At 42.4% G+C, this 22,307-nt stretch overlaps 1 protein-coding gene across 6 annotated transcripts in view; it reads left to right on the plus strand.

The window, feature by feature from the left end:
- Nucleotides 1-22,307, plus strand: part of SOBP (sine oculis binding protein homolog) — a 113,909-nt gene that overhangs the window by 61,726 nt on the left and 29,876 nt on the right. For 3 of the 6 annotated variants that reach the window (XM_021553790.4, XM_085576479.1, XM_085576480.1), the window contains one exon: nucleotides 1,769-1,864. The exons of 1 other annotated variant lie outside the window; for it this stretch is intronic. In XM_021553790.4, coding sequence (XP_021409465.3) covers nucleotides 1,769-1,864 — 96 coding nt within the window. Of the gene's footprint in view, nucleotides 1-1,768; nucleotides 1,865-12,229; nucleotides 12,245-22,307 lie in introns of all 6 variants that reach the window. 2 more of the 6 variants (XM_021553789.4, XM_021553791.4) reach the window with 2 other exon arrangements.

Consider the following 22,307-nt stretch of genomic DNA (forward strand, 5'->3'; position numbering starts at 1 on the left):
TCCAAACTAATAATTGGAAGAATACATTTAAACCTTTGTCAATATAAAAGTGACTTCAGATGCTCAGGAATCCTCTTTCTTGTGGTTTTAAAGGAAAATTTTAAACATTTTTCACCCCACAACTATTGAGGAAAATACTCAATAACTGTTAGGAAACATACAGAATAATTTTTTTTTCTACTTTCCTGTTCTTGTAATCATCATCAATTTTTAGGTACTTCACAAAATACACCTTTGGACAAATTTTGCACTGCTAAAAATGGCATTTTCTGTTGGACAAACTGTGTTTACGCCCCATGGCTGACAAGCAGAGGCCCTAGTCAAAGCCTGTTGGAGTCAGGGAGCTTTCATTAAGGTGCAGACCCTGCATGTTTTCCTAAAAATCGCCAGTGCTGTTAGCCCACATCTCCCCTTTCTCACCCATCTCCTCAGGGAGAGGCAGAAGCCTGTTTGAAGACAAACAAGTCGCAGAGCCTGCAAGGTGTAAATATCTTTCATAAATGCCAACGCTGAAAAGCCTGAGTGCCGGGCGCGTGACACGCGGCGACAGGCAGCTCTCGCTGCGTGAGGGGCGAGCGATGTGCCAGCTCTCGCTGCCACAGGCACTGAGGTGTGCCCGGATTGCACCTGGGCATCCCTGGGCACCCCTGCCCCGGGGGCGCACCCGGGGCAGCAGGAGGGACGGGCGGCAGAGCTGCCTGTTCCTGGCCCCGCCGCCCCTGCCCGCACCCCTCGCCCCCAATGTGGTCACCCTGCCTCTGCCCTCCTCCTCTCCCCAGCTTCTTTGGGCAGGGGCTGATTTAAATAGGTTGGCAGGGAGCCAGGAGCTCATCATTTTAATGCAGTGTAAAATGGAATGTGCATAATTATATGCAAGCCATATGTGAGGGAGACAGCTCAGCTGTGAATTTTGGGAGGCTGTGAGAGGGAGAGAGTGAACAGTCAGGAATCAGATGAGATGGAGCGGAACGGAGTGCAAGTGTCACTCAAATGAACAGTGTAATGAGCGTATTGCTGACACTCCTCCTTTCACCTGCTTCTCCCTTTTGCTTTAACTCAAAAAGCAGAAAACATAGAGACGAGAAGGGAAAAATACTATATGCAAGCAGGATTGCTAGAGGCTCTGGTAATGTCTCCATCTAAACTTCAGCTTTCTTAATTAACAGTGTAGTTACAAATAACCAGTAACTTTTAATGCATCTTTGTCATTAAATATTTTGACCGCATTTGACTGAAGGATCATTGTTCTCACTCAATGATTGCTCCTTTCAAAGCTTCACTTAAACATGGAGGGGGAATCCATTTATTTGTAATAGTATTACATGTAAATTATGAGTATGAAAGCTTTTATTTTTTTTTTTTTTTGGCCTTTCTGTTGAATTGAAAATATAAGTACATCATCTAAGGATTGCTTAAGCATGTCAAAAAGTTTAAATGAGTACATATGTAATGTAATCCTGAAAAATGCCATGGATTAAATTGAAACCCTGAGTTACTCAGTTTCTAGCTCAAAGATTTCATTTTGGTTTTGTCTTTTGTTGTTCTAATTATTACTCCACAGTGAATTTGCATGTTCAATCTAAGCTATGTAAGAAAACAGCATCCCAAGTTCTCATATCTAAAAGGTGTACTATTTAAAGAAACTTTTTAATAATGTTGTATTTTGGGATTCCCGTCTGTTTTAATGATCTGAGCTGTTATGCTTTTAGCTATTTTTTTCCTTCCATTATTTGTAAGTCCCTAAATAGGCCATTATATTTCCCTTCAGGCTAGAGATGAAGATGGACATGCTGAAAATTTTCCCCAGCAGCACTATGCTAAGGAAACTCCAAGACTTGCCTTCAAGAATAACTGCGAACTACTTGTAAGAATAACATACTTACAACAAGTCTAGATTGTTACTTTAGCACAGTGAAAACCGTTTTTTTTTTTTTTAAAGGCTTTTGTTCATTATGACATACATTATGAAATATGATAGGTTATTTTTTTTTTTTACTGTTTTAGCGTTCTAATGCTAGTTCTGCTATCCGTGAACAGTTTAAGATCTCAAATTGCTTGAAAAATATCATATATTTGATGTCAGCATGTGAATGGCCTTGTCTTGCATTGGTAAATCAGGGAGAGCCATGCAGGGAGTGGCTGGTGATGCACGGAGAATCTCCCATCCCTTCCCCCAGAGCACCCCAAAACTTACTCTCCCATCCACCTTTTAACTCTGCCTTGTTTTTGGGTGGCAGTGCTGCATTTTGTTCTGCTAACAGGCAGTCCTCCCTTCAGAGCTCACCTGTTCCTCCCCTTCATAACTGCATGCAACCCAAAGCATCCTTTTCTCTCCACTCCTCTCCTCTCGTCTCCATTCCTCTCCTCTGCTGTGGGGAAAGAGTGAAAGCCAGGAAAGCACTTACAGGGAGCCTGGAGTGTTTACAAGCCATAAGAGAGATGATATCAGCTGTGAAAGAATCTCTGTTGCAAGGCAGGGTTAATTCGCTGTTCATTTTAGCATTTGCAGCTAGACGAGATTAAAAGCAAGCAGGAATGCCTATTATATTTCTATTAAATGAATCTGTTGGGACCTAATGTTCTTGATTAGCTTGCGAAAATTAGTGCTCCACCATGAGTTTTTCTGTTTGCCTAAAGTAAACAGAGGATGAATTGTCATACATTTAAAAGAGATTCATGCATGGCTTTTGAAAAGGGAGGTTTAGATACATCCATAGATCTCTTCCTTGCATTCCCCTTTCTTTCATATGTACTTAAGTAAAATGTATCATTTGGTTAAATGGAAGTATTTATGGAGAGTTAGTACACGGGGTTTTACTTTGAAACAACATTTCTTTTTTCTCTCGTTGTAACCAGAGAAGAGGCGGGTGGCAGTGGAGGAGCAAGCTGTGTTTTATCTGCATTAGAGCCCATGCCTGCTCCTCCAGGAGAAAAGGCCAAGTGCTACTCTGGGTGCCCCAGCTGCAGCAGGCACTGAAAGTTGAGCTGATGAGCGATAACCCAGTGCTGAAGTTGGCCTCCAGCTGGCCAGAGAAGCCCACAGCAGGAAGCAGCAGCTCAGGGCTGGTGGCCAGTCCCTGCTCCCCACGCTGGCCAGAGCGCAGAGCATCTTGGCCACACCCGCGCTACTGGGCCTGCACTCTCCTACCCCACAAGTGTCCCCTGTGCTGAGCCAACCCTTGGTTGGGTAAAGACAATGCTTTTCACAGCCACAGGTGTCACTTGGAAGGTTCAGTTTGTTGCCAGTATAATTGTCCCCAGCCAAAAGCAAGGTGACCTAGGAGATCTGGTCTTGGTTCCTCTTAAACCCTTTGCCAAGTTCCTGGTGGTTTCAGGGTTAGCAGTGTTGCATCCTAAGGAAAGGGAACTAGACAAACACAAAGAGTGGTTCCCTGGTGTACTCATAATTCCTGTGCCAAATAAATGAAGCTCTTTCTTCAAGGCCATGCTTAATTACTGTGCTGCTAATCAGGCCTGACAAACAATCACAGCACACTAAGATGCTCCCAAAGTCAGTAGGGCTCTTGGTGCTGGAGAAACTTAGTAATAGAGACAATATGGATATAAGTAATGCAATATTTCCATTGAAAACCTGCTTCATATTTAGTGCAAGCCATCAATGAACCAATTAACCCACTTTGTGTTATTAAAATCAAGCATTCTTTTAATGCCCAGTTGCTTATTCCTCTCTTAATATGCATTTAAGATTTTGCTTTATTATATCACCACTTTGTCTGGCAAAAGCTCAAGTCATCAAAGTTAGTCTTTCATGTGCTTTTTTGGACAAGTTTCAATTCTTGTTTAAGGAAGTAATAAAAGCAATTTGTTATAGTTTTATTTTTCCTATGCTATTGGAAACAAAATTGGCAGGGATGTAATCTGTACTCAATTTGTATGCAGAAAAAAAATAGCAGGCAAATAATGAATATGTACCTCTGCTATCTTTAAAGATGTATTTTAGGAACTTTCAGTGAAAATATGATGTTGAGCCTAGGTGTGGGTGGTGGGGGAGCTAGTGTTATTTGTTGAAAGTTCTATGTGTTTCACAGAAAGGCAGTGTTATTCCTTCTACATTTTACTTTATGGAAACAATGCTATATTAAAATGTGCTCAAATTTCAAAAGCTAACTTCACCAGAACTGGCCATCAAGAAACCTTCTCTCTCTTAAAAGCTAGTCAGTATTCCTTGAGAGAGGAGAAAAAAACCAAAACAAACATGAAAGAAAGGAGTGGGGACAGCTGATCCCCTAAAAAAATATTTCCCCAATGGTGAAAACTTACCCAGAATCGAACAGCAAAAGTCATATGCCAGCTGAGTGAAAAGACGAGCTTTTGAAATCAAAGAGAAACTGAAACTTGTTTATGCTTTTGAGAATGAGGGAATCCGTGGAGTTTTCTGAGGGCAGTTCAGCGTAAATAGAGTAATAGTCTGTCAGGTAAAATGGGAGTTTTCAGCTGAAAAATGCTTTCTTTGCTTTAGGGCTTAGCTGCCATTTTCCAGTGAGGCTTGTTTCGGCAGAGGCAGGCTCCTCAGTTTGGGAAATGCTCAAGCTGGGAGAGTGTTGCCAGCCAGGATCCAGGGCTGGGTTGCTGCTGCTGGGTCTGCATGCCAGGGCTCTCCCACAGGAGCAGGGCTACACTGGCTGAATCTTAACATCCCAGGTCACAGGCACATACAGCAAGCTTTAACTCTTCAATACTTGGAGAGATTTTAAAGCATGGTAACATAGAGTATTACAAAAGTAACATGGAGTATTACAGTTTGTATGCTTTCTTCATTGCTCACACATGACAAGAACAGATAATTTGATGAGGTACAATTGAGCTTTTCTGTTTGTTTCTGGTCTTTTTTGAATGTGAGCAAGTTTGATAAGAAATAGAAGGAAGAAAGGTATAATTTAGGCAAAGGAAATCACTGAAGTGTGTTCAGTAGTTCTGCTCATTAAGAAAAGCAGTGACAATTAGATACTTTGGTTAGTATAGAAAGCCATTTTGCAGTTATGGGATTAGAACGGGGTACTCATTTCCCAAGCTAAATCCATATATGTTGTGTCCTGGGTTTTGTTGTAGGGCACGAAAACCAAAGTGGTTAAGATGCTCTAATCAATGAGCACATCAGATTTTCCTTGTGGACTTTACAGTATTATTGAGAATAATGTTGTTTTAAATTTAGCTATCCATGCTAAATATCGGGAACTACATAAAAGAAATCTATTATTAAAGAGCAAGGTCAGCATGCTGTCTTGGCCAGCCATCCATTCTTCTCCCATAGGCACTGCCTCAGGATTTTAATTTCTTATTCCATGAGTGGCTGGAAGCTTTTCTTTCAGGCACATCTCTTTGTTTCCAGAAGGAAAAGGCAGAATTTAGTCCCTGCTGTAAGCTGATTGTCAAGAAACAACACTGTCCAGCTAATAGTGGATGGGATTAACTGCAGAGAAAGGGGAGGCTGGAGTGAAAAGGCCAGCAAGAAGCCCACAGCCCCAGCTCTAGCCAGATGAAATTCCTGAGCCATTGCCTAGAGAAAGGAAAAATCCATCTGGCACCTACCCAGGTTAGTCAGGGTAGGAAGAGTCATGCTTGGTTGCCTTTTAACAAAAGTGGGAAAGAAAAACCAGAAGTTCCTCCTTCTTCCCCTCATTTACTCAGAATATTGACTCAAGGTTTCAGATTGGCATGCTGCTGTATGAGGTAAGGAGGGTTTGATGGGTTAAGGAAATTAAACATCAGGTTGCTTTCCAGATAATTTGTTTATGGAGATGATGCGAGTACCACCCACTGCTATGGGATTATATGTAAAGCAAACAAATAACCAAACAAAACATAAATATCCTGGAAAAAAAATTCACTTGCAGTCCTACACCAAGTCGAATCCATGCTTTTCCTGCAGTAAAATCATGATCTTTTCATCTTTGAAATGAAAAAGTCTGTTCCTAGTAGTTCTGCTCTGAGAGGATAAATTTGTGAATGCAGTAGGAGATGAATTATAAGTCCTGGTGCTTGGAAGCTATTATGTAAAAGACTCAAAATAAAACATGCTTGCTATTGGATTTAATGCAAACTCACCTACAGGCAGTTATCTTTAATCATTGACAAAAAGAGGCAGAGAAAACTCTGAAAACACATCTACAATGGAAACATGAAATGCAAAATGTTCTCTTATGAGCAAAAGGCATTTGGGGAGGCTATGGGAAAGCTGTGGTGAGCCAGAGCTACAGGTAATGCTTTGCTTGAAGTCGTGTCACTGTGCTCTGCTGTTCCAGCACTAGAGGCAGAGTCAGGACAAATGGCACATGTGGGGCACCCAGACAGGGCAGTGGGGATGAAGCCAGGTTAACTTCAGAATTATGGCACTGGAATGTGGGAAAGATTTCATACCTACTAGACTGACAGTGGAAAGTATTAAGACTGTTTGTGATCAGATATGGCCAATAAGTTTTTCTGTTGTAGATGAGTTAAATGTAAATATGCATATTGGTATCCATTGAAGGCCATGACAGTTTTGGTTTCAGAAAGTGAGGCTTAAATTCTTTTTTTTTTTAAGGTGCCTGACCTGCTTACTGTGCCCCAGTGTCAAGCAAAACCATTCCCTATTAGTGCCTCAGCAGCAGAAGAAAATACCTCTCAGCCCATTTAAAATCACAGTGCCTTCAAAAAAGGACTGAATTAAGGAGAAATAGCTTTGCTCATTCTGTCTTTTGCCTTTTTGTCTCTCCTGCTCTCTCCTTATTCCTAGCAGAGTGAAGAGAGAGGAAGAAGTGCACTTCCCCCTGTGCTTTTCCTGGCTCTTCCTTCACCCTCTTGTGTGCAAAGCAGCAGAGGGAGAGGGAAAGCACTTCCTTCCTTCTGGGCAAGGATTGGGGATGTGCAGGACTTTCAGCCTGAAAGCTGGAGCAGGAGTACTGCCCAGCAGCTCTGAGGGGTGCAGGGGCTACATCAAGCCTGTCAAGTACAATCCTTTGGTCAGGAGGAGATTCTGCCACCTTGGAGGGGCAGAAGAGGAGAGGGGGAAGAGACCTGTGACACCTTCTGGAATTCCAGACCGTAGAGCTACTGAGCCTGATGAGAGTTTAAAACCTCCACAGCCATGTTTAAATTTTGTTTCAGCATCATTCAATGTTTGTCTCACCCCTGGTGCAGTTTTTGGTGGTTTTCGGATGGATTTCATCAGTTTCTTGCTCAGTTTGCCACAGTCTGAGAGCAACTGGTACTCCTGCATCAGTTGCACTGTGGCATACGCAGTGATTCTAGCAGATGACTGTGCAAAACCCCCAACAGCTGTTGGAGAGCCCACTGTCGGTTTCACGGTCTTTGGATCAGGCACAGAGAGCTGTCAGAGTGGTGGTTATGGCCCTGGAACAAAAATATGGAGAAAAGCAATTGTAGCAGTGAATTGATATTGATGCTCTTAAAACCTCAGTAATCTTGGCCACATGAAATTCAACCTTTCTTGTGACTGAAATAACAGTGACGCTTAGGTCATATGGTAGATTAATTGCCTATAGTGTTTCATTTTAAAAAACTAAATTGTCCATGAGCAATGGCAGAATATTTTGAAACTAAACTCCCCAAAACCCCACTGAAAAGCTTGCACTCTGTTTCTCTTCAAGTAAGGGCAGCAAACCAGAAAAAATTATTCTAAATGGTTTTTTGTCCTTGATTGCCACCAGGCTGAATGAAAGGCTAAGTGGTGCTCGCCTTATATGCGTGTTCCTGTTGAGTGCTGTGTAAATGCACTGAAAAAAGGCAGTACTCAGACCATGGCCTGTTTGCAGCCCTGGAGAGAGAGAGCCCTGACACCCAGCTCCAGCTGACCCTCCCTGCCTGCTGGCACAGGTAGGCAGCACTGGGCACTGGGTGCCTTGGCATCTGTGCCATGGTCGGCATCCTGCTGGGATAACACGGGACCGAGCACAGAGCTGCAGCCTGCCAGCCACCCCGCGACACGCTGTCCCAGGAAATGATAGTCCCTGTGCCTGTCTGCACACTTCTATTTACTGCTTTGAACAAATGCACCCACTGTCTTGCCCAGCACACAGGCTGTGTCCTCCTTAGCCCTGGTTTTTAATGATACGTTTTTCTATCCCATAATGGAAGTGAAGCCATTCCTCACATTATGGCAGCATGGACTGGACCTAGGAGGTTTTCTGGGCTGCAGGAGACTTTCTAGGGGATTCTGAGAGATTTCCTTGGTCTTTCAGGCCTTCTGCTCCCCTCACCTTGTCCTGCATCACCATCCTACTAAAGTATTAAGCTTTTCTTTTTTAACTCACACCATGCTTAGGACTCCACAACCCCAGCAGGCCAGCTAACAGCTAATTTGAAGTGTAGAAAACATGATCTTTATTAATAATATCTATGTCAAAGGCAGACATCAGAGACCTGTTGTAGGAACTAATAGAAAACAAAGCCCTGTCTTGGCAAGTTTGAGGTAGCAGATTTTCGCTGGAAATAAGACCCAAACCTCACTCCTTTTACAGCCAGGGTTAGTGAGTGAGCAGGAGCTGCAGCACTGAGGAGGGCGAGGGATCCCCACGGCTCCTACAGAGGTGGGCAGGGGAGTGCCAGTCACCTTGAGAGGAGGGCAAGGCTCTGCCAGTTCCCAGCAGCACATAAAAGACAAGGTATAAAATTCACAGGAGCATGAGGAGAGGGAAGAAGGAAGGGAAGGAAAGGAATAAAAGGATAAAATCACCCCCATGGTCAGCGACGTGGCTTCCTTCCCAAGCAGGCTGGTACCAACAGGAGCTCTACATAATCCCATTTTTTCAATCCAATGAACTGAATTAAGGAGGACGATTCAGGGCCCTAAAGAGAAGGACTAAAAAGTGTGACAGTGAGAGAGGTGAGCAGCATGGGAAGAGGGGGAATGGGACAGATTTGGGAAAGACTGTGGCTACAGGCAGTGAGTTTGGGCTTCTGGAGCCAAGACTGACTCATATCCCCCTTTCCCACAGCACGCACTTACATAAAGGAAGCAACTTTGCCCCACTGCCTCTAATTTAGCATTTTCCTTCATCCCAATACAGGAACATTATTTTAGGATGTGTCATTTGACACTTGGTGAGCACAAGCCTGCCTTTCCTCAAAAGGAGGCATGTTTTTTAATTTTTAAGATCACTCTTATTATTATTTTGAAAGAGAAGCAAAATGCATTTGTTAAAAAGGAAAACAATTAAAATCCCATTACAGCTCCATATCTGTCATCTTCCTTCCCAGGACAAGCATGAAAATTTTCATTAATAAATCTGCACTTACTGATGCCCTCTGAATAATTTCTCTAACCTTGATTTATTCTTACTGCAATCCTGTGTTGTATTACTCTAGTTTTACTCTTTAATTTCCTTAGTTGATATGTTTACTGAAGTTACAATTTTCATATTAAACCTGTTGTCGCTAAAAAATAGATTTTTCTTTAATATTAAAAAAGTCTCTTTTTTTTTTAACCACTGATTTAAACATGTAAAAAGTTAAGAAATGACTAGATGAAAATAATTAGCAGCCTACTTCTTAATAATGATTTAAATGAATTTTGAAGTAAAAAAGCCTGGAAAAATTGTCTGCATTCCCAAAACCTCTATAAATAAGGAAAAAAAAAAAAGAAAAAATAAAAAAGGAAGTTTATGTCTCTTGGAAAGAAAACCAGTTGAGAATTGTAGCTTAGCTTTAGAAAACTGACATTCATAACCTGTGTCAGGCACAGCATCACCAGCCAGGCAAAGGAGGGTATTGTCCTGCTCTGCTCTGCTTTGGTGCAGTCTCATCTCGAGTCTTGTGTGCAGTTTTGGGCACCACAATATAAGAAAGGTGTTGAACTATCAGAGTGTCCAAAGGAGGCCAACAGAGATGATGAAGGGCCTTGAGGTGAAGCCGTATGAGGAGTGGCTGAGGTCACTTGGTCTGTGCAGCCTGGAGAAGACTGAGGGGAGACCTCACTGCAGTCTGCAACATCCTTGTGAGGGGAAGAGGAGCAGCAGGCACTGATCTCTTCTCTGTGGTGACCAGTGACAGGGCCCGAGGGAATGGCCTGAAGTCGTGTCACAGGAGGTTTAGGTTGGATATTAGGTAAAGTTTCTTCCCCCAGAGTGTGCTTGGGCACTGGAACAGGCTCCCCAGGGAAGTGATTACAGCACAAGCCTGAGAGAGTTCAAGAACCATTTGGACAGCACTCTCAGGCACAGGGTGTGTTATCTTGAGTGGTCCTGAGCAGGACCTGAGTTGGACTTGACTTGTGGGATTCTGCCAACTCATCTTATTCTGTAATTCTGTGAAATAAAATTCAGTCAGTTTTTATAGAATGTTAAGGAATAAAGATGTATCTTGTTCTAAAGGAAGTGAAGCGTGGTAAATTAAAATTCACTGGAATTCCTTCTATATAAATTTGAAATAGAATTTCCCAAGTCATCACCCAAAGCTATAAATATTTTCTTCTTGGGGTCTGTGCAGGAGATACAGATGGCTCAGTAGGGCCTGTGGGCTACACTGGGGGGAACCATCCCTTGCAGCACATCTCACCACCACCATACCTGCAGCACAGGGTCAGGCCATGTGCTGGCTTTGGTCTCCAAGGGCTCAAGTCCTTTTTCACCTCTGACCCTGGCTCTCAGTCACGCAAGGTGCTCATTAGAATGAGTTTTATTTGGTCTGAATAAGTGCCTGCATTAATGAGTGTGACTCCCTGTAATGGTGCAGTTGGCTTATGTCTCATCTTGCTCATATGTTCTATTCCCCATTGAAAAGGGTTTGAAGCCTTTGATCCCTTGTAGAGCCAACATAGAGCAGTAAGAGAGTAGGGTTTTGAAAATCAGGAGACTACTCCTTTTATTTCTCAGAGTTAAGATCCAGCCAGTGGGAAGGAGGGTTGAGAAGAGCTTGGCCACCATTCAAGTAGACTGCAGGGAGGTTTGGGGGTGCACTGGGATATTAAGTGTCTGACTCCATCTCATTGGGAGTCCCTGGAGCTGTGCAGAGCTTCCAGGAATGACATCCCAAGAAGGAAGATTAGTGCTACACAGTTATCTGGGGAAGATCTGAATGCTAGGAGCACATATCTCACAGCCCACTCTCTGTGGCAGACACTTTTTTTACATCTCAGCAGTGACGTGTATTATATTGCTTTTGGGATGGAAAGAAAAACCCAAAATATAAATCCTGCATTTTATTATAGAAGTTAATACCAACAATTACATAAAATCTAATGAATTTTAGTTCTCACTTAATTGCTTCTGAGTAGTTCACTTAACTTATTATAAAGAAGCAAGGACATATTCATTTAACAAGCAGCAGCAGCCTTGGTCTAGCATCTGCCTACATTCTCTTTTCAATTAATCAATTATAGTCCAATGGTGTGTAATTACACATTAAAAAAGTTATTGGATATCACAGCATGGCTGTCCCAGGGGGCTCATGAATACACTAATATAACACACCTGTAATGACCTGTTCTCATATCTGCAAATTGCTCCCATTTCTCTCTCTCTCTCTCGTTGCTAAATGAAGATGAAAGCAATTACCATTAACTTTTTGAGTCACATCTAGTCAATGAGAGAGAAAAAAGATCCCTACCAGCATTCATAATAAATCTGTCTGTTGGTACTCAGAATTTTAACTGTAGCAGGCATCAGGCTGCAAGGCAGGAAATGTGCATCAGGATTGTGAAGGGCAGTGGGGATCCCAGGTTCATTCTGAGAACATTCTACACCTGTAGACAAGGGAAACAGGCAAGCAGGAAGGTCTTGTCAGATCACTTCAAGGCATAATTTGCCTGTCTTGGTTGGAATCAAACTGAACTCTGGAACTGATCCCTATGCAGTGGCTCTAAAGTCTTTGCATAGCAACTAAGCCTTGTTGCTGTTGTGTTGGGCTTTTTTTTGAATGTGAGAAAGAACAAAATTTACTATGTAATGGCAGAAAGGCTTTGGTTGTGCGAGAGGATACAGGCACCAGTGCTCTCTTATTAATGCATAACAAATGAAACCAAGGAGAGACTCTTAGTCTACATAATGGAGTCTGACAGATTCTAAATTGGTGATTCAGTCAACTAAAGGGTCCAAAAACGCTCTGAGGAAGTGAGCTTTTGATGGCTGCATAAGTCAAAAGGGGGATGATATCTATCAGCATTTTATAAATGTTGTCTTGCACAGTGTGAGTTTGATGTGCTGTTGTCTCTCACCCTGGGAAGAAGTGTCTGTTTCCTTACAAGTTTTCTTGTTCTTTCTTTCATTTGCAGACTGGGGTCTTTCAGGTGGGTGTGCATGCAGATAAAAGCACATCAATATTTTGAGCACAGCTTTTTGCTTGTAGTTATCTGAAATATTCCTATGCTGTACACCTTTCTCCAGTCTAGCCCTCACAATTTCAGTGAAATCTTCATTATGCCTGAGGTTGCTTCCCTCTTTGAAAACCATGGATGTCTCCTTGTGCATGATGTCTCTCCGGATAACAGGATAATCCTGTGGGATTCGGGTGATCAGTCGTTGTTTTCAGTTGTATTCACAGTAATGTGATGGATGTTTCAGTCTGAGCTTCAGTCAATATTTCACTCTGGTTTTCACCAGTGCCATGTTTCTCCCCAGCTCCACAGCATCCTTTGGTTTTGGACATGGTTCCATTCACATGCCTGGCTGTGGCATCTTAATATTTGTCATCCAGGCTGGACTCTCTCTCTAGGTCCTGTGGTTAACAAAGGCAAGCACTTGTAGAGTGGGAATTGGGTGTTGATCTAGGATTGGTTAAACCAATGTGCCCGTATCTGCACATTAACTAGATAAATACCTTCCATATGACACCTACATTTTAGGTTATATACAGTCATTGGCTGAGCTGCATATTCCTGCATGTGTCCAATGTCAATCTTGCATGCAGAGCCATTCAGGGGGACTGCTTGTATGCTTGGAAGTTAGGGATCTGCTAACTTATGTTTAGATGTCTAGTCTCCAGCTTTGAAATGGGGATGCTGTTATTTAATTGCCTTTGCATGCAGTTTAAATTTGAGATTAAAATGTTAGAAGTGCAAAATGATATCTCTTATTTAATGCTGTGTTATACTGCAAATAGTGAACAACCACATCCTTGGTATATGAAAAGTTCATTTATTATGAATTATTATCTGATGCAGAAGAAAACAGGTTCCAAGATTTACTTACAGGTATTTAAAAACAATTTGACTGCCCAGACATAGTAACTGAAGTTAGCAGAGATGTGTGTGGATACCAAAAAGTGATCAAAGTATGCATGTGCACTATGTTCTCAAATTCTGCTCAATGCACAGCTTTGCTTATGCTTAAATGTTGTGGGGTTTTTTGTTTTGTTTTGTTTTGTTTTGTTTTAAACCAGTGCCTGAATAATCAGCTAAAAATGTTTGAAACAGAGAAAGGAACACAGTTACAGTCTAGAGCTTTAATATACAATACAATATTAAATTGTACAGTCTAGTTAAATATTCAACCTAAAATACCTGTCAGTTGCCTCTCCAACTGTATTTTCTGTGTGTCTGATGGGGAGCAGGGTAGTATTTCACTCAGTTTTAAAAATTTGTTTTTAGCTCTAGTCTTCACAAGAAGCTGTAACTCTTTGCAAGTCACTTTCCTAATTGAGCTATAAACTCTATATTATACTAATGCACTTTATTATGAGGAATAAACATACTTCTTCTAGACAAGCAGAGGAATAATTGACCACCTGTGGCCTGTCTCAAATGAACATTACTGTACATGACACTGAAATTAATGCCTCCTTAGTCAAGATGCAAAGCAGTCATTTTCTGAGAGTTTTTTTAGTGGTTGAGAAGGTAACACATCCCAGTATATTTCTGCTTCATAACAACATAGATTCCTGACTGCCAGGGCTAGAAGCACTTGGTGTTCACCTGGCTGCTGCCCCCCTCTCTCTCTGTGTCTTTGGCATTCAAGCAGCAGCTTAATTTGTTCAAAACATTAAGCAAAGAACCAGGTTCTGGCCCAAGCTAGGGATGCCTTTCATCACTCTGGCAATAGAAAGAAGCCTCAAAAGTTGGTGCATATGAAATGTCCTTAGGTGGCCCCTTTCAGCTGCCAGAGTGGTGTAAAGGAGTCTCAAAGTCGATGAGAATCTGTCTCAAACATAGGATTATGTAGTGCTGGAAGATAGCGTTAGGGACATTGTGCTGGTGTATCGTTTTACCAAGCCATAAGGGCCAAAGGATGCTGGAAACTGAAATATTAAAGAGCTAAGAGATTGACTCCATAGATAGAAATGGTAAATGCTTCTCTTATTTTTCACTTTGAATTAATAAATCTCTGGGATTTGGGTTCATGTAAAATCACTGGATCCTTCAGGATCCAGTCTGTTCCTTAAGCTGGAAGTATCTAGTGACATGAGCAAAGCAGCTGAGGTTCTCAGGTGTGCTTACACCTGCAGCATACAGGGCTTTTCCCAGAGCATGTACCCAAGGAAGAATGGGGCTCTCAGCAGGGACAGGAGTTGCACAGGGCCAGGAAAATGTGTTCAGTTTTATCTTATGCATATCCTATTTCTTCCTTTCTGAGATTGCAGGGGACTGTGTTGAGCAAGTGCTGCTCTCCCCAGTGGCTGTGCTTGCTGTATTGCCACAGGGCTCTGGCAATTGCCACTGCACTGTGTTCCTTCTTTGTCACCACATCATGCGCATTTAATGAGGGGTTATAGTTTGTGAGCTTGCACAGTCCAGAAGTCCAGCTTTAGTTCCCTTTTTCCTCCAGCACAAGCAAGGGCTGAAACTCTCCCCAGCAGAAAGGCATGGCCAAGGACCAGATGAGTGCAAGCTGTCCAAAGTTCAAATGAGATTATCTCAAGACCACTGTGGTCAGTGAAAGGAAAGGCTGCTGTTGTGCTCCTTGCATAAATGGAGATATTTGTTTGTATTCGTTATCAAAATCCTTCTGTTGGGATCTTGCTGAAATCACAGTTGCCCTAAGTTACCACACAGCTGCAGTGACCTCTCTGTGATGGCTTTTCTCTCTAATGCCACCCTGGTGAGATGTGTTCCTTTGGTATCTCTGAGCTACTGGTGAGAGCTGAGGTAGGGGCTAGGAAAACCACAGCAGCCTGCTTGGGAGAGCTGCAGTACCTTGTTCATGTATTTGGAAAGCAGGTTGTGCTTGTCTCCATGGAATTTACCATGATCTCACTACTCTTTGCCTCCAGTTCAGCTATGTCAGTGTGAATTTTGGGAGAAGCCTCTACGTAGATGAGTTTGGCCCAATTTCCTCCCTATGTTGTTAGAAAAACCTGCTGGAAACAAATCTGATTAACACAGCAGGGAAAATAATTCAGCTGTAAAATGTTGAAGATTGCCACTAGTGCAGGTTGTGTGCAGAAGGCAAAATGCCTTTTTGAAGGTTTGTGGACCAATAGGAACTGCTGTTCATGGTCTGCTGGCTGTTTTTGGTTCCTGAGTGCCCAGCTAGCAAAATCATATGTGGCGTGGAGAACACGCTTTTTATTTCCGGAGTGCCTTTCTGAATGGCAGAGTGACAGCACATCGATATCATGGTGCACTGCCACAGCAGGAGGTACCACATCCCTGATGTGCAAAGCCCTGGTCCTGCTCCAAAATCCATCCATGAAGGCAGATACTGCAGAAGGATGAGGTGCTGGGGGGATCTCCCAGTGCTCTTGGGGTTTGAAAACTGCAAAGAAGGCAAATAAAAAATAGCCTGGACCTTGTTGAACCTTTAGGAACTCCATGTAGCTCCATCTTAAAAGAGGAGTTTAGAGAGTACTTGGATTGTGGCTCTTGGAGGAAACCTGTAGTGTATAGGCTTCACATTTTCTGTTTTGTCACTACTGTTTATTTTCTGGGTGGTATTTGCTCCTTTCCATAGTGCCCAAATGAGTTCTGGGAGGAGCCTGAGTTAAGGCAGATCACCCTGAATTTGAGACAGGTGCTTCATCTGAATATCTCTCCAGTGAAAACCTAGAAATGGAAAGGTTCTGTTAGCTCCTGTGGACGGTGCTTTGATTCTGAAGTGCATCTGTATCATGCTGTAGGCTGGCACAGGGGCGAGAGAAAATCACTCACTTTTCTGTAAATGAAGAAGCAATGATTATCATTATCTGGTCTGAGAGAAATCACTCTGCAGTCTCTGTAGTTTGTGCTGCCTTTTAGACCACTTCACTCTTCAGTGAAGGCACGGGGGGCATTTTGAAGCTGTGCCTGATGTCTCTTGCCTCTGAGCATGAGAAAGAGAACAACTGAGAGATGAGAGAGAAAAGGGCACAGCCTTTTGGTGAGGGTAGAGAAGTGATTTCAGGTGTTTATGACACCACATGAACCTTGTGTGGTTAGCTTCTTCCTGAGCATGATGTACCCTGGAGGATGGAGAAAATGGTAACAGGTAGAGATATGGTGGAAGCAGTGAGAGCTACCTAAATAAATCCAAAGACAACACAACTATTTTTAGCAGAAGCACAAACAGTGATAGATGCCATGGGGCTGCTGTCACTAAAATTTGTCTATAAGCAACATATTCATATTTAAACAAGTCAGCTTTGCGCATTGAAATGAGCAAACACTGTTTCTGTGCTTGTTTGTTTGTTGTGCAGAAGCCATCAGCTTTCACTCCTTATCCCTTCACCATGGTGGTGATGCAGAGCCATGATGATGGATCATCTGTCTAGCTTATCTGCAAGGCCACAAAACATTTCTATCTTTTATGGCATGATAGGCTGTTCTCATGCAGCAGTGGAAAATAGAAATCTGGGGCTGCCCTTGCAAAAGTACCATCTCCTGCACAACACTGCCATTCTGGTAAGCTCACTTGGCACAGTTTGTACAGCTAAGTACATCCACTGTGAAATCTAACACTGGGATGCACATGAATAAAATCACACAAAATCAGGAGAGGAGCAAGCATCAGAGAAGCCTTTGAACGCAGGGGGCAAACCAGCAAGGATGGAGTTCCTGCAATTTCTCTTCTGCTTAGAGGGGGCCTCTGTCACCTCTGGTATAAGGCCTCCAGCTCACATCAACATTATACTTGGCCAATTATCTTATTTAGGTATCTCGTATATATTTAGGTCTTGAAAAAGGTCAACCACAGAGCATGTCTGGGCAGGGGTTTTTGAAGCTGTAGAGCTGGAAGCTTTTCTTCTAGCATTGTTAGAAAATAATTGCTTGTGAATGTCCAGGGATTTGAATTTACATGTTGGAGCTCTGAAAAGGAGGGCAGGAAGGTTTAAAACATTATTGAAACAGCTCCTGCTGATGTTACACTCACTGTAGATGCTGAGCAGGGAACAGGTGGAGCTCATTGGTGGGCATGGCTGCTGCCCCTCACCTGCCTGGGTACCTTTACCCTGGGATTCCTTCTCTTGGGCAGCTCCTCTTGTGACTGTTTCCAGCAAAAACAGCTCCTCTGCCCAAGGTTCATGCAAGCTGGGACATTTTCATTGAAAGTGCAGTGAGGCAGGGATTGTCCCTTTTGGCTGAGCTTTTCACCTAAGTATACCTGCTACTTTTCTATTTAAAATTATTTTTACCTTTGTTTTTTGTTTCCTGCTACTTGTGTTTTTTTTCTTAGGCTTCTCTTCCTCTACTGAGTGTCTCTCTTCCTCCATTACTTTATTTTGTTTCTTTCAATTTAACTGAGGAGTCTTCTTCCTTAGTTCCATGACAAATCATGTAACTTTTTTAAGCCCCCATTTGTTCCTGTAGTCTTTGGCTTGTAAGTGCTGTTAGCTGTGGAAAGTCCCCATCCCTAAATGTTATAAGGCCCAGATTTTACTAAATGTGAGCTTTGCCATCTAAAAGCCTGTCAGTTACCTGCCGCAGCTCACAGCCTGATTTCTCAGTATGACCAAACTAGGTGGGTCTGTGAACACAAGCCCTGAGTTTTTTGCAAGGAAGATTGCCCCAGTGCATGGTATTAGATCAGTCCTTAATGAGGTGCCTGTTCTTTCCTCAGCTCTGTTCCAGATATTCCCTGTGACACTGGACAAGTCATTTTATCTCTCTTTGTCTCTGCTTCCATTCATAAAATGAGCATAATTGCACTTCTGAAGCTCATGTGGAATTGCAATGATGAATTCCTCCTGCTTGCTTTGCCTTTGCCTCATCCCTTTTGTCTGCACAATTGTCAGAGGGGATAAAACGCCACCGAATCCGGGTTAGCCATAGTTAGCACAAAGCTCCAAGCAGCTGGCCCGGCCACTCGCCATATCCCAATAGCACTGACAGCAGAGAGCCAGATTTGTTACTGCGCTCATGCGTGCTTTGAGCAGCTTCCTGTGCTCCTGTGAAAAGAGACATTTCCAAGGCAGGGTGCTCAGGAGTGCATAGCGATTGTTGCAGGACAAAGGATTAAAATGGCTCCCTTTGAGGGCTTGCTCCCCAGGATCCTTAGCAGGAAACATGGGACCTTAGAAGAACCAGAAGGAGAGAGAGGGAGGCAAGGTGAACACTCAATTTGTAAAACCCATCTCTTGTTTTCCTCCCTGTTGTCCAGCCTCTTTCCCTTACCCTCCCACATTTAGTTCTGTGACAATAATAAAATAAAGGAATGCAAGTAAAGGCATCCTTCAGGCTCTCATTGTTACCAAGTAATTCTAACAGCACTTTCTCTCATACACCTGCCTCTGAAGGCTAATATTTAATTATTGTGATGTTGCAAATGAAAGTGCCCACACACAAATTCAATATGGAGTGCCAATACACCACACTAAAAGCAAGTGGTCTATTTTGGATTTGTCATCTGATTTAATGCCATTTACCTCACATGCCTCAGAGAGCATCACCTGAGTGAGGAGCAGAGAACCAGCCCTGTGTATGCAAAGCTCACTCTTAAATCTATGCTTCACAAGATAGCAGCAAGTGACATAAAACATCTGTTTTTAAAATACAGCTGGGAGTGTACTTTTGAAGCATTCTCTCCATCTCAGGTAAGGAACACAAGGGAGGGATGAGTTTTGGTAGAAAGATACATATCTCCAAAAGAAAGCAGTGCATGCAGTACAATTCACATAAGTAACATATGTCAAACCACCTTCAATGAGAATCCAAAGTAGGCAGAGAAGAAATCCCAGCCTGCAAAAGTTTAAATATGTTGGCCAAGTCAACTAAGAAGATCTGCAAGCTTGAGCTTCAGTAGCTGGGGGCATACCTGTCTACCAGGTAATCAGTGGGGAGCGGGAAGCAAGATCTTTCAATTTTTGGTTGCTTCCTAGTATTGCTTTTTTCAGCTCCAGTCAGTCAGCCTTGCATTTTGAGGTGAGCAGCAGAGTGCCAGGGAGGCATCCTGCCTTGCTGTGCAGTCTGAACACATTTATCGTGTTTTCCTACACTCTCAACCTGTAAAGTCCTTCTTTGAATACTGTGCACTGCTCACCATGCAAGCAGCTCATTATCCCAGGCATTTCAAGATTAATTTATAGGACATTTGGCTAATTTGCATAAGCCATCCAGTACACAGAACATGTCTCCACAATAAAGTAATATGCCAAAATCTGGATTTATGTGAAAACATGAATATGGGGCGGAGCGGGGGGAGAATGGACAGGAAGGGACACACACAACAACATTTTTAAGAAGCTGTTGTTAGCACCAATCTTTACATGAATACCCCTGACAAAAAGTCACAAAATCCTGCCTCTCCACCTACTGTATGTGAAGCTCCCATATAATTTTCTGCTTTGAATCTTGCTCATCTTTTTATTAAGTAAGATGGGTTTTGATCCTTAAAACTGCATTGAAATATGAATACTTGGCACTGTTGGCTTTGTCTAAAAATGAAACAAAATCCCCCAAACTGAATCCAAATCGAGGGCTGCACATTCAGCTATCGCTGTGAGGATCCTCACACATCCAATGCTCTGATTATTACCTTGACACTGGAAACAGGAGGACTTGTAATCCTTGAAACAGCTGACATCTGAAACACTGATTCTTCCTGTGCTTTGAGTTAGTTGCTCCTTGATCTCTGTGCCTGGCATGCAAGCCTGGCTTTCACTGAAACCTGACCTCATGGTCCCTTCTTCTGCAGCCCTGTTTGTCTTCTGCCATTCAGAAATGTGCAGCTTCTGTCCTCAGGACTCTGAATTAGAGCTGCACAGGTCAAAGGAGCAAACAGGAGACTTGTCATTATTGGATCCAACACCTGCCCTTGATTTAGATGTCCTTGCATTGTTTTTTTTATTTTTTAATAACAATTACTAAGTAAGAAGGTTGCAAGGTACTTTTAAGCAAACCTTTCCTCTCCAAGGTGACACAGGCTTTCCACGATCTCTAACGCATGACTGCTTCACCTACACTACAGATGTTTTTGCTCCCTTCCTTGCAAAGCCAACCTGGGATTTGAAAGTCAAGTTGGATTCTTTCTTCTCTCCCTAATATGTCTTCTGCCATTATGAGGCCTCTGAAGAGCACATTAAGTCCATATTTAGCCCTGTGCAATCTAATTAACTTACAGAATAACTGTGCAGGTGTAACAGAGATCTCAGTTTGAAGGCAGCTTTGCTTCACTTATTATAATTGAAGGAACTGTTTGGCCAGCAGCATTTCTATTAGTAGTAATGCTATTTGAAAAGGAAATAACTTAGTTTTGGGCTGAATTTGTAGGAATACCAGCTAGAATTTCATAAGTGAATGCATAGATATCTGCAACTTGCAAATAGAGGCTAACTGGAGCTGGAAATTACATGTGTAATAAACATGTAATCCTGATGCCATTGCTACAAATTAATTTCCCATTGCAGAGCTATGGTTTCAGGCACCTATTTCAGTGCTGTATTGTTTTGGAGGTTTCAACAGTGTTGGTTATTAATTTTGGTGCATTACATGTAGTTCCAGTTAGGTGAAACCTGCTGGGTGTTTAATGTCTGGTTCAGCTTGAACTAGAAGCAAATAGAAGGAAATAATGTGTTGAGGAAGACAAGGACTCTGGATAAAGATTTTTTTTCCTGTTCTAGAGTCTGTTACTCTGTTACATGTGTTTTTCTAGGCTTTCAGATTAGTATTTTTTTGATCAGACTGTACTACAGGTTACATGGAACTGACAGCATTATCTTGAACACAGTGATTATGTTCAATAGGAAAAATATATGCAGTTTTTAATTTCACTGTCTTTCACCTTGAATCAGTTTTTACTATTCTAAGATGTAAGAAGCACATTTTTTTCCTCTGGGGATTTACAGTTTCTCTTAGTGTTTTGATTACTTGTGAATAATTTGATAAAAACCCCAGTGGTGTACAGCATCTAGGTTGGATTTGGCTTTTGACTGATCCCTAATAGCTGAAGTTACTGTATACAACAAAAACATTTGTAATGCTGTCAGACAAGAACAATCTCTCTTCTGCAACTTGAATCAAATTTGTTATGTGTATAGCTCCGTGAAGTTCACTAGATGTAAATACAGATTAATTATTTAAAAAGTAATAGGAATGAATGAGCTTCCAAACATGTAGTGTTTAATTATTTAAAACCTGTAATGGAATTTCAACCCTCGTGCATACCTCAGATCTCTCACTGTGCTTGGACAAGTGCCTGAGGTTAACTGGCATGTCCCCACCTCTTAGTCACATCCCCTCCTACAGCACAGGGTGATAAATGTGCCTGGTACGTGTGAAGAACAGCCAGTATTCTCAGTCATGTCTAATGGTAAATAACCTGTATTTAACTCCCTCTTCCTTTCCCTGCTACTGTGGTGCATCCTGCAATAAGCCACTCCATATACCATTGCATATAACAGCATGTGTACAAGTTCACAATTGTAATGAGCCACAGAGAACCAAATTCTAAAGTCAGAGTGTGAGCAAAGCCTCGCTTGATTTCTGATCCCAAAGTGTGGAAAGAACCCCACAGGGATGCTGCACTTTGCTTGCTTGATGGTGGTGGATCAAGGCACTGGCTCTGTGTGACTGTACCGGACATTGTACACACGTGTGAGAGGACCTGATTCCCTTTTCAAAACCCTCCTGCTCCAAGTAGGTTAGTCAGATCTGGGGAAGCCTTCTCCTGGCTGTAAAAGAGGAATCAAAGATACATACTGGAAATGAAGAACACAGAAGCCTCCCAGCTTTAGAGACTTGCTTGGTCTCCCTTCAGTCCTCTGACAGTGGATGGACAGAGAGTACTGCTGGGACCAGTTCACAACCTTAGTCATGTTCCTGCTGTGATCCATCTTCCTGAGATGCCTATGTCTATTCACAGACCAGAGCTGGGCAATCAAAGTTAATATCTAAGATTTTGCTATTTGCATTATTTCACTGCCTGCCCTTTTCCTTGTCCAAAGTTACTCAGCAGTTTTGTCTTTGCAGAGAATGTCTAATGCCAACCTGGCAAGTCCTATCTTAA

This window comes from Lonchura striata, chromosome 3, assembly GCF_050655825.1.
Source record: "Lonchura striata isolate lonStrDom1 chromosome 3, ASM5065582v1, whole genome shotgun sequence".
NCBI lineage: Eukaryota > Metazoa > Chordata > Aves > Passeriformes > Estrildidae > Lonchura > Lonchura striata.